The sequence below is a fragment of the Mytilus edulis genome, chromosome 7 (genome assembly GCF_963676685.1).
Source record: "Mytilus edulis chromosome 7, xbMytEdul2.2, whole genome shotgun sequence".
Classification (NCBI taxonomy): Eukaryota; Metazoa; Mollusca; class Bivalvia; order Mytilida; family Mytilidae; genus Mytilus; species Mytilus edulis.
The window spans coordinates 21,008,350-21,021,484 of record NC_092350.1 but is presented as its reverse complement, the minus strand read 5'-3'; the positions used below and the strand labels follow the sequence as shown (position 1 = coordinate 21,021,484).

General features: G+C 31.7%; 1 protein-coding gene across 1 annotated transcript in view; it reads right to left on the bottom strand.

Annotated features, from left to right (window-relative positions):
* Positions 1–13,135, bottom strand: part of LOC139481010 (SET and MYND domain-containing protein 4-like) — a 45,137-nt gene that overhangs the window by 4,101 nt on the left and 27,901 nt on the right. The window contains exons 6-15 of the mRNA XM_071264030.1: positions 9,897–9,948; positions 8,330–8,459; positions 7,871–7,995; positions 7,112–7,217; positions 5,118–5,178; positions 4,333–4,493; positions 3,601–3,917; positions 2,971–3,044; positions 2,356–2,471; positions 202–370 (exon numbers count right to left, since the gene is read on the bottom strand). Of these exons, the coding sequence (XP_071120131.1) occupies positions 202–370; positions 2,356–2,471; positions 2,971–3,044; positions 3,601–3,917; positions 4,333–4,493; positions 5,118–5,178; positions 7,112–7,217; positions 7,871–7,995; positions 8,330–8,459; positions 9,897–9,948 (1,311 nt within the window). The remainder of the gene's footprint in view (positions 1–201; positions 371–2,355; positions 2,472–2,970; positions 3,045–3,600; positions 3,918–4,332; positions 4,494–5,117; positions 5,179–7,111; positions 7,218–7,870; positions 7,996–8,329; positions 8,460–9,896; positions 9,949–13,135) is intronic.

Below are 13,135 nucleotides of genomic sequence, written 5' to 3'. Positions count from 1 at the left end.
ATTTATCAATTTCCTATAAAATAGGTTTTTGAATGTTTTTAGTTTTTATATTGAATGTAATGCATTACACAGGCAAAGTAATTGTAATGTAAAGCATTACATGTGAGAAAAATGTAATTGTAGTTGTAATGGAAGAATTAAAAAGTAATTGTAATGTAATGGCCCCCAGGCATGGCTGATAAGGGACTTATAACCACAAACCTTCAATATCTTGGATCTGTAAACATTTTAATCCATCTATAAACATATTTTTTGCCGTATTCTCATTGGTTAAAAACATTGTCACATGGTCAGTGAAGTCACATGCTGTACAAGAACATGTTGTTTCATTCTCTTTTAGTGCTGCTTTACATAATGGACAACAGTAGCTCTAAAATGAAAGAAGAAATCAGGTGATAAAAATGAATTTCATCTCGATGGATTTAATGGGTTCCTCAAATACTTTTATATTTTCTGAAAAGCTGATAAACATGGCCAAAATAACTTAGTTTTCAATCAAAATGAAGGGCACAAATATGTAAATACTTTTAAAGATTTGTTTTATAATATCATCCTCAAGATTTGTTGGATTTCACTTTAAATCATTTATTTATAAATTGGTAAATAAACATAAATTTTAATGCTACTGAAATGAAAATAATCATGAACACCACACTCTCTCTTTATTCACAATCTTTAAAATTAGTCTACATATTGAAATTACAATTGTGAATTGAATAATTGATTACTTAAAGACTTGGTCTTAAGAAAATCCTACTTAAAGAATCAGTAGTGTCACTAAATAAAACAAGAATGTGTCTATAGTACAAGGATGCCCCACTCGCACTATCATTTTCTATATTCAGTGGACCATAAAATTGGGATCAAAACTCTAATTTGGCATTAAAATTAGAAAGAATATATCATGGGGAACATGTGTACTAAGTTTCAAGTTGATTGGACTTCAACTTCATTAAAAACTACCTCAACCAAAAACAGACATACAAACGGTCGAACAGACGAATGGACAGACCCACAGACCAGAAAACATAGTGCCCCTCTACTATCCTATGTGGGGCAAAAAAAATCTAAAAATGAGGCCCATTGAAACAAGCAACAAAGCATTCATTTAGTAAATCAAGAAAGTCTATTAAAATTAAAATTAAAAAATATTTTTCCTCAACTCTTTTTGGAAATTGATAAATAGTGTATGAATGTGATTATAAACAAACAGATGTAAACAATTTGTTTGAATCTCATTATATATTTTGGTAGAGATGTACTTAGTCACTATTTAGTAATTGTGCTACAATACCAATACCAATACCAAATTGTTTATTATAGTGACATGTGTTTTATAACAATATACAATATTTCAATAAGCAGTTGTAATTACATGTATCAACACCTGGCCCTTTTGGACCTATAAGCAGGGGTCGAATTTAAGCTTTTTTGTGTACTGGCCAGTCGGACCAGTGGACTGAAAACTCTACTGGTCCGGCTCCAAATCTACTGGTCCTGCAAAAATGACATTAATTTGACAAACACTAATATAAATGACAGATGTTTAATTTTATTTTGATGCTTTCGTTTACATAAGTTAGACAAAGGAATAGTCTTTATTCTGATTTTGATAAAGGCTTTGGTAATCTCAATGATTTTCTTTATCAAAATCAGGATCAAGGACAGAAAAAATATCAACATTGTCTTCCACGTCATCGCAATTCTCACGACGACAATAGAGCGCTGTCCAGAAATATTCGATCTACTATATAATGCAACCATTCACGATCTTTTTCCCATGATTTTTGGTATTTGCGTTTCCTTTTGTCACTTTCGTATACTTTATTTCGATCTTCCTTTTGATTTTCAGTTGTCTTAATTTTTTTGTCCGGCGGTTTAACTCCTTCCGAAATTTCCACATTTTATATTGTAATGAAGGACGCTCACCCGAGATATTAATTAACTTGATCATTTGTAATACCCCTCAGTACCGTGTAATTGATTTCACAGGTAAATTGTTTTGTAAACAAACGGAGATTGCGATGTAATCAGTGATTTTTATTGACAAATTTCTACTGGTCGGCCGGACCACCAGCTGACAAAATCTACTGGTCCAACGCAAATTTTACTAGTCCCGGACTACGGGACTAGCGCTAATTTCGACCCCTGCCTATAAGTCACTTAAAAAAATATAATAATCATTTAACAGCGGACAAAGTTAGAATTCATGTTTGATTGTTCCTATACAAAGAGTTTTTTTCTCTTATTAAATGCATTGTTCAAAAATTAAGCAGTTTTTCTAGCTACATTGCTAAACTTAAAGGATGACTGACTCTGTCCTTTAAATGGATCAAACAATCATGAAAAACTTACCGTAAAAATGTCTTGTTCATCATATGCCTGACAAGATGGACATCGACAGGTAAAGAAATATTGTGTCTTCAAGGCCTGCTGACGTTCCATTTTACTCATTCTTTTATGATGAGGTCCTACAATATACAAAGTTTAAAGAAGTGACTGATGAACCAAACTTTCAATCAATTTTTAACACTCTGGATATATATCAAACAGAAATAAAAGAAAAGCCAGTGTTTATGTTTTGCAAGTTTTTAAAACATGGAAAAGGCAAGTTGCTATTAAAGTTCAGTCTGACAGCTAAAATAAATAATAAATTCCAAGTACTTTTTTTTCGTTAATACAATTTACATTTTCACAACCTTATGTTTCTTCATTGCAAGTATTTAAATATTCTTACTATTTAGACTGAAAAATCACTAAAGTAGCTTGAGATGGAAAAATTTCATACAAAAAGATGACAGGAAAATTGAGAAAAAAATGCTGAAAACTTTTATTTAACTACCTATATTAATGTTCATCAAAATCATGTTCTATGAGTTAAGCTTTCAAGCTGATATTGACATCTTGGTTATGAAATTAGTTGTAAAATGAAGAACCCCATATGATTTTCCAAATATGTACTGCACTTACCATAACAATTAAATATTTCTTCCCCAGCTTCAACATCTTTTATAACTCTCACCACTAACTTGTCCTTATCAAAACTGAAAAATAGTCATGTTTATTCTTAGCATCACTATCTTTTGTTTTATTGTTTATATTTATACGTAAAATGTTTTCAGAACTAAGGAATAATTGTAACTTCAATATGAATAATGCAAAGTTTCTACAACTATTTTGTTTAGAGAATACTGGTACATCATATTATTGCACATCCGTCATGATGTATTCATACAAGAATTTCTAGTTTTGCTAGAAAAATGTTCATAAAAAATGTCAATAAATATGTTGATTAAAAATCTCTAGTATACAACTTAATCTCAGGAATCTGATGTTCAGTAGTTGTCGTTAGTTGATGTGGTTCATAAGTGTTTCTCATATAGATAAGACTGTTAGTTTTCCCATTTGAATGGTTTTACACTAGTAATTTTTGGGGCCCTTTATAACTTGTTGTTCAGGGTGAGCCAAGGCTCTGTGTTGAGGACTGCACTTTAACCTATAATTGATTACTTTAACATATTGTGACTTGGATAGAGAGTTGTCTCATTCCCACTCATACCACATCTTCTTATATCTATATATGGTACAAATAATCCATACCCTGGAATAATAGAGGGATCACATGAATGGTTCAGCAAACTAGTGGTAGGATAAATTGCTGTAGCAACTCTCTCCTGACTTTTACTATCCACCAATGAAGTATCAGAGGTCTGGGTGACCTGTAATTCAGTGATGGCATGAGCATTACACACAAGTTGTTCTATATGACGTAACAGAAGTCCTCCAATATAGAGGTCATCCTGAGAAAACTGTAACTTTGTTATGTCTTCTGTGTTATCATTGGTTATTTTGACATCACCTGATTTCTTTTCCAGCCAACCAGATTTCTTCAGAATTGTCAAAAGAAGTAAGGCAGTCTAAAATGATAATATATGAGTGTTAAATTAATAAAACCTTTTGAATATAGTCTGAAGCTGACCACCTTACAAATTGAAATTTTTCAGGCAACAAACATTAATTTGCTTTATCAATTTATTATCAATCTGGAAAACATTCCCTTCTACATCAGCTTCTGTTTGGTTAAAAACCTCATCAAATATAATGTTTGTCAAACTAATTATAAAATTTACTTTTACTGTAGAGTAGAATTTCTAGATAAACCGGATAAACTGATGGTCACTCTTATTTTGACTGATATAGCACAGCTCCTTTTAATCATATTCAATAACAGTATCTTATAAATTGACTACAATATCACTGTACATGTGATTATAACCTATGTTGATATCTAATATTTAGATACATTACATAGTTTTATTCATCAATATTTACCAAGGTGTACTGGAACGAGTCTGCTGTCTCAATGTCAAGGGCATGGGTCATAAGGTCATACACAGACAGGTAAGTTTTATCATATGTTCCTTCTTCTGTCACTCCTCCTATTCTATCTTCTTTTTGGTAAAATTCTGATGCTGACATCTTGTCTCTAAAATCTACAAATGAAGGTACATTTTATTAGCAATAAAACAAGGACATTCTTCAAATCAGTTTTACTATATAAATCAAATATATATTCTTAGGTAATTAAGTTACAAAAAGGTAAACAGCACTCTGTAACTGATGCTAAATATACATGTATTAGTAGCTGAAATGGTAATACTTACCATATACAAGTACTTTTTAAATGTAAATATATACTGCACTAGTTTAAAATAAAATAAGTACTTATCAAGAAGAAAAAAACAATTTAAGAATGAAATAAATATAAATGAACATTGATTTTTTTAAATGAGTGTCTACATGTTGCTAAAATCAAATAATTTGCTGTAATGAATCTGCGACTATGAAATAAATGCATAACTTGAGAACCTTTTCTTTCATCAGGTCATTATATGATTTTTATTATCACCAAACACTTTTGGCAACTAAGGTCATCAAAGAGTCATATGGCATAAAATGAAATGTTAAAAATGTTCCAAAGTATCCCCTGCACAAATAGTTTTTACAAATAAACAATATTGATGTAAAGGGTACTCTTTATATTTAGTTAATGTGTTGAATTTGAAAAACCCACAAAAATATCCCATGTTTACACCACACATAACTCCTAAACATACCAAGAAGATGCTGAAGTCCTGCTGTGAGAACAATTCTTAAACTTAAATGTGCTATACCTATCTGAAACAGATACAAAATAATATATATCACCAAAACAGACTGAAAGTAAAATTGGTAGTGAAAAATTACTATCTGAAATAAATTGAAAATAAACATTTTTAATGAAGTAAAGCACTAAAACTGATCAAGAGTAAAATTTGTAGAAAGAGATCTTATCATTTTCATTTGCATGTTGATCCCTCTCTACAAATTTGACTCTTGATCAGTTTTAGTGCTTTCTTTCATTAAAACTGTATAATTCTAACAGAACTTTTAAGTGAAGAGATTATGTGTGGTTTGTAAAAATTCAAAGTGTTGATTTCTTATAAAATATACCAATATTACAGACTTCATGCGTAAAGACATACATAATGCGATATCTATGGTATTGACCCAGTGATTTTGCTAGCGCTCGTCACTTTTGTTATTTACGAAACAGTTTTCACATTGACAAAAGTATTTCAAATCAATTTTCATCACCTAAATTTTGAAAGTGTAAAATTTTGTTCGCTTTAAAATACTATATATAATATTATCTACCTGTCTTTATGTTTTTGACAAGTTTATGACCCCCAGGTAATTAAAATTTGCAACAGGTGTTACAAGTTGTGATTACAACTAATCTGCTTATCGCCATCTGATGGGTCACTCATCCGTTATTATTAATAAACTTCATAACTGACCATCATAACTATTTTCCCAAGGAAAATCAGTCAGTTGGCATTATAACAACCAGGAGTATAATTTCGTCATTTGATCAAAATTGTTTCTCCCCAGACAGTTCACATTTGAATTTCAATATTTCTCAGATGATCATAGTTTGAAGTTCGTTTGTCGTAGATTCATCATTCGAAGGCATTTTTGTCATATTTGATAAATATTTTCTTCAAAAACAATTTCGACAATCTCCATTTAAAATATAGAACTTTATTCAAAATGTTCAGAAATGTTTTCACGAGTCAAACAGGTGCTTCCTGTACTGTATGCTACACATGCGTGAAAGTATTTTTATGACTATTCAGACACCAAAAACGTAAAATACGAAATGTTTGTATCAGTTAAACAAGAGAGACAAATATATATCTCTTACTAAATTAATTTAAATTGAAAAATGATAATTTCCTGATGAATCTGGACTTGTTTTTAACTTATTTTCCACGTGTCACTTCCCGTTTTCATTTCATTTTAAAAACGAAAGTAGTACATGTGATCAATTCTTGATTGTTTACAACCTCCTTACAGTCATTATAATCCATCCAAAAAGGATTTTATACAGTTCCAACTTAATAGAAATGATTTCCAAATATCGATTTAGACGTTTTATAAGGATAATGATTATGCAGTGAGATAATCATTGCAAGTTAATTTCTGCTGTGATTCCTGGTTTAAAAAAAGAAATCCAACTTTTGTTGATCAGGAATTTCCTGAGGCACTTGTTTCTATCCATGGGAAGACCCACTATCAACGTAAATATATGTTGATAGTGGGTCTTCCCATGGATAGAAACAAGTGCCTGTAGGAATGTCCCCTGAAACAAACTGAAGAGAAATTGTGAACTAAATTTCCCAATCCCATGTCAGAATCTTTCATAATTAGGGCCAATACAGTCAAATCATACAATAACTGCCAATAATGCCTATAAGTCCTTTGAAATCTGACAAAGTAAAAGATGAAGCTAGTAATAGACATCCTATGTCCCTTGCTGTTAAACAAAAAGAAGTTGATTTTAATAGCGTGCAAAAGTGACTAAAGATCTCAAAATCCTAGCTTAAACCCTATATATATTGATCTTGTTGACTATTAAACATAATGCCAAGAGTTTAAGCTTAAACAAAATAACCAGTATTTACAGTAGTCATATTAACCATACATAATGAACAAAATTGTCAAAGTCATCTGTTCTTTTTTAATATCTAAATTGATGTTTTTCCATTATTTGTAAAATAATACTTACAGAATGACATATATCTAAATACTGGCATTCTATTTGATGGTATATTGACCAGGATTGTTGTCTACATGTCTCACTACAGTATAATACAGTGCTACATCTCCTACAACTAGTCAAATCATGGATCATTAAAACAATCTCAAAAGCACAGTAGTAAGTCACAGCTACATTTTATAATCATTTTATAAGCATGTAAATAAAATAAACAATAATGTTTATCCTCACAGTGTAGACAGGCTAGCGATACAGCTGATGAAGCCTCCTTTTTGGTGAAATGAATCAGATTTGTGAAAAAAAAAGATAATTTTATAGCAACCACATTTCTTTAATTTGATTACACAACAGAAAACGTGAAGAATAAAACCATAATTTGGTTGTAATACTACCACTTGTTTCTGTTACATGTCTGATTGGTAACTAGACATCATTGAGATGTGAGCCATCTCTGTTGGCCCGCTGTGAATAATGTGTTGTATAAAATTTGTATCTTTATCATAAGACATGGGTTTGTCAACTGAAACCAAAGTTTTTGAACTTAACCTTTGACCTAGGAAGTTGTACATACATTATGACACACCCTTTGGTGTTCATTAAGATGCATGTCAAGTTTAAGTATGAAATTATAACAGTTCTCTAGATATAGAGCAGACACAATTTGTGACCGAGGGACAGACAGTGGGGCTCTAATAAAATCTATAATCTCTACAGTGGTAAACATGCTCTTGTGAGACAAGTTTGGAATGTTTTAGCTTGAATACTTACGGTACAACAGCAGTCAGCTGACCAATACAATGATGACAATGTGTTTGATAATGATCTGGTAACAACACTGTGGCAAAGGGTTTCTCTGCAATAATCACACTTCCTGCTGGTATTTTACATGTGGCCTGGAAATACACAGAAAAAAATTATATATAAGTTATAAGCCATCTTTTCAAACTTAAGTTAATTTCTTAACAATAAGACACAAACTGGTCCTTAATTTTCAAAAAAAGTAGTTTTTTTCCACAATACCAATACTAAGATGTAGACTTATTTTGCAAGGATAATAAAAGATTGCTCTTAATGATTTACACCATAATAGTTTATGTTTTATACTATTTTTAACAGAGAAATGTTTTATAACTATTCAAATAAGTAATAGATTAAGTAAATCATTTTAAATTTTGTTTTCCTTCTACTTTAATATTTAAATAAATTTTAAATTTGATATTATTTCACCTGTAGATATCTTCCTCTGTCTTTGTCATACTTCATTGTAACAGCACTGGAAGCTTGTGTTAGGACTGTATCCCTGTCATGGAATAGCTCTGGTTGAACCTCTTTGTTACCTTCAGTTGTCTCATAGCTCCTGAAGTAATTGAGTAATATTTAAATTACTTCCACTGTTCAATACAATACAATAGTTGATAAAATACAATGCAAAGTTTTATGGTTAAGTATGACTCCCTGACACCCCGAAAAGAGCTGTCTAATGATGTTGAATTTATACATAAAATGTGTTACATACTGATCGCATTTGCATTGCACATTTGAACAAAAATAATCTTATCTATTTAGATTTATAAAATCAGTTATAAGATTGATAACCAGCTACTCCGCAGGGTGCAGCTTTATACGACAGCAGAGGTCGAACACTGAACAGTTGGAGCAAGTATGGACACAACATTCAAGCTTGATACAGCTCTGAATTTGGATTGTGATTAAATAATTGACACAACATAGGTTTCTGACACAGATTGAATATAGTCTAATGAACCTCAAAATGTTCTTTGGATTTTTAGCGTTATTATTAATCCCCTCAAAAAAAATTTAATGAAGAAATTTCATTTTAACTTCTGAAATCTGAAATGAGAAAAATTGTACAACCCTCCTCCTTTTGCAATTTTTTTCACCTCCCCCTTTCCCTTATTCCAACAATAATCTCAATTCAAATTTCTTATGGAGTTTGCAACAATTACTACTCATTTAAATACATCATTAAATATTAAAATATAAAATGACATACAGTCATGGTTAAAATTAATATTAACTAATACATGTAGTATCTTTTAAAAATAATTTTACAGGTAATCACCTCAAGACAATCATCATTTCTTAATATATCATTTTCAAGCAGTGTAAGGGAGGTTATAAAACATATTCATTTTATATAACAGTATTCTTTAAATGGAATATAGTTACCTCCCTTACACTGCTTTTAAATTGTCAAAATTGTCACTTAACCAGAAAAAAATCCTTGTTTTCCATCCTATTATGCCCCTAATTGCTAAAAGATTTGAGTCATAACCCCCAAATAACCATCCCTTTGTTGTATGGAAACTTGCGGTAAAATTTCAGAGAGATTTATACACTTAAACACAAGTTACTGACTGAAAACTACAAAAATGCTTATTTGGGCCCTTTTTTGGCCCCTAATTCCTAAATCATTGAAACCATGACCCCAAAAATAATCCCAACATTCCTTTTGTGGTTATAAACATTGTGTTAAAATTTTATAGATTTCTATTTACTTTTACTAAAGTTACTATTCACTAAAGTTATTATCCGGAAACCATGTGTCTTTGGAAGACAATGCAGACGACGCTGATGATGCAGACGTCAACCACATGATACCATTCTGTGGTCGTATAAAAATTATTTGAAACTTTTCTAAATCAAGGCATTTTAAGAGCCTCAATATAAACCCCTTTACAATATGATTACCTCTAGGTTTATATTTTAGCTAATTAATGTTGTTGGGTTGCTACTTCATTACAGATATCTCAAAATATCAAGTATCACATACCTGTTCTTAGCAATATTTTCATCCAATAATTTAATCTCCTCTAACAGCTTCACTTTGAATAAATATATAACAAAATTTTATATATGTTGTTTATGATAAAAATACATATAACTAAAACATTATAACCTTATTAACCATCAGTACCTGATATAAACAGCTGTGCCAAGAGCACATGACAAACATGTTCTTACATCAAAGAGGGAGATTGATTGATTGGCAGTTTTTAATGTCACTTTTTAGTGCATCTTTTTGGGCTATTTTGTGACAGCCAGTTTTTCCTTAACCACTAGGCCACTGAGGCCCCCTTCAAAGACGGTGAATTAAGACAATTCAATTCAATTCAATATTTTATTCAAGTCTCACCTTACACAATACATTTATAAAAGAAACATTTTGTATACATAAGCCAATCTGCACAGATTTATGAGAGACGATAATCAACTAAAACAATATGTATGTACATAATAAATATTAAACCTGAATGGTTAAATTATATAACAACAAGAATGTGTCCAAAGTACACGGATGCCCCACTCACACTATCCTTTACCATGTTCCATGGACCGTGAAATTGGGTAATAATCTAATTTGGCATTAAAATTAGAAAGATTATACTATAGGGAACATATGTACTAAGTTTCAAGTTGATTGGACTTCAATTTTATCAAAAACTACCTTGACCAAAAACTTTAACCTGAAACTCCCACTTTCATTTTCTATGTTTAGTGGACCGTGAAATTGGGGTCAAAAGTCTAATTTGGCTTTAAAATTAACAAGAATGTGTCCAAAGTACACGGATGCCCCACTCGCACTATCATTTTCCATGTTCAATGGACCGTGAAAATGGGAAAAAGATATAATTAGGCATTAAAATTAGAAAGATCATATCATAGGGAACATTTGTACTAAGTTTAAAGTTGATTGGACTTCAACTTCATCAAAAACTACCTTGACCAAAAACTTTAACCTGAAACTCGCACTTTCATTTTCTATGTTCAGTGGTCCGTGAAATAGGTGTCAAAAGTTTAATTTGTCTTTAAATTAGAAAGATCATATCATAAGGAACATATGTACTAAGTTTCAAGTTGATTGGACTTCGGCTTCATCAAAAACTACCTTGACCAAAAACTTTAATCTGAAGCGGGACAGACGGACGAACGAACAGACGGACGGACAAACGGACGCACAGACCAGAAAACATAATGCCCCTCTACTATCATAGGTGGGGCATAAAAAGATCAAATCATAAGCAACAAGTTTACTAAGTTTCAAGTTTATTGGACTTCAGCTTCATCAAAAACTACCTTGACCAAAAACTTTAACCTGAAACTCCCACTTTCATTTTCTATGTTCAGTGGACGGTGAAATTGGGGTCAAAAGTCTAATTTGGCTTAAAATTAGAAAGATCATATCATAAGTAACAAGTGTACTAAGTTTCAAGTTGATTGGACTTCAGCTTCATCAAAAACTACCTTGACCAAAAACTTTAACCTGAAACTCCCACTTTCATTTTCTATGTTCAGTGGATGGTGAAATTGGGGTCAAAAGTCTAATTTGGCTTAAAATTAGAAAGATCATATCATAAGTAACAAGTGTACTAAGTTTCAAGTTGATTGGACTTCAGCTTCATCAAAAACTACCTTGACCAAAAACTTTAACCTGAAACTCCCACTTTCATTTTCTATGTTCAGTGGACCGTGAAATTGGGGTCAAAAGTCTAATTTGGCTTTAAAATTAAAAAGATCATATCATAAGCAACAAGTGTACTAAGTTTCAAGTTGATTGGACTTCAGCTTCATCAAAAACTACCTTGACCAAAAACTTTAACCTGAAACTCCCACTTTCATTTTCTATGTTCAGTGGACCGTGAAATTGGGGTCAAGTCTAATTTGGCTTTAAAATTAAAAAGATCATATCATAAGCAACAAGTGTACTAAGTTTCAAGTTGATTGGACTTCAGCTTCATCAAAAACTACCTTGACCAAAAACTTTAACCTGAAACTCCCACTTTCATTTTCTATGTTCAGTGGACCGTGAAATTGGGGTCAAGTCTAATTTGGCTTTAAAATTAAAAAGATCATATCATAAGCAACAAGTGTACTAAGTTTCAAGTTGATTGGACTTCAGCTTCATCAAAAACTACCTCGACCAAAAACTTTAACCTGAAACTCCCACTTTCATTTTCTATGTTCAGTGGACGGTGAAATTGGGGTCAAAAGTCTAATTTGGCTTTAAAATTAAAAAGATCATATCATAAGCAACAAGTGTACTAAGTTTCAAGTTGATTGGACTTCAGCTTCATCGAAAACTACCTTGACCAAAAACTTTAACCTGAAACTCCCACTTTCATTTTCTATGTTCAGTGGATGGTGAAATTGGGGTCAAAAGTCTAATTTGGCTTAAAATTAGAAAGATCATATCATAAGTAACAAGTGTACTAAGTTTCAAGTTGATTGGACTTCAGCTTCATCAAAAACTACCTTGACCAAAAACTTTAACCTGAAACTCCCACTTTCATTTTCTATGTTCAGTGGACCGTGAAATTGGGGTCAAAAGTCTAATTTGGCTTTAAAATTAAAAAGATCATATCATAAGCAACAAGTGTACTAAGTTTCAAGTTGATTGGACTTCAGCTTCATCAAAAACTACCTTGACCAAAAACTTTAACCTGAAACTCCCACTTTCATTTTCTATGTTCAGTGGACCGTGAAATTGGGGTCAAGTCTAATTTGGCTTTAAAATTAAAAAGATCATATCATAAGCAACAAGTGTACTAAGTTTCAAGTTGATTGGACTTCAGCTTCATCAAAAACTACCTTGACCAAAAACTTTAACCTGAAACTCCCACTTTCATTTTCTATGTTCAGTGGACCGTGAAATTGGGGTCAAGTCTAATTTGGCTTTAAAATTAAAAAGATCATATCATAAGCAACAAGTGTACTAAGTTTCAAGTTGATTGGACTTCAGCTTCATCAAAAACTACCTCGACCAAAAACTTTAACCTGAAACTCCCACTTTCATTTTCTATGTTCAGTGGACGGTGAAATTGGGGTCAAAAGTCTAATTTGGCTTTAAAATTAAAAAGATCATATCATAAGCAACAAGTGTACTAAGTTTCAAGTTGATTGGACTTCAGCTTCATCGAAAACTACCTTGACCAAAAACTTTAACCTGAACGGACGCACAGACGGACGGACAAACGGAAGCACAGACGGACGAACAAAGCCACAGACCAGAAA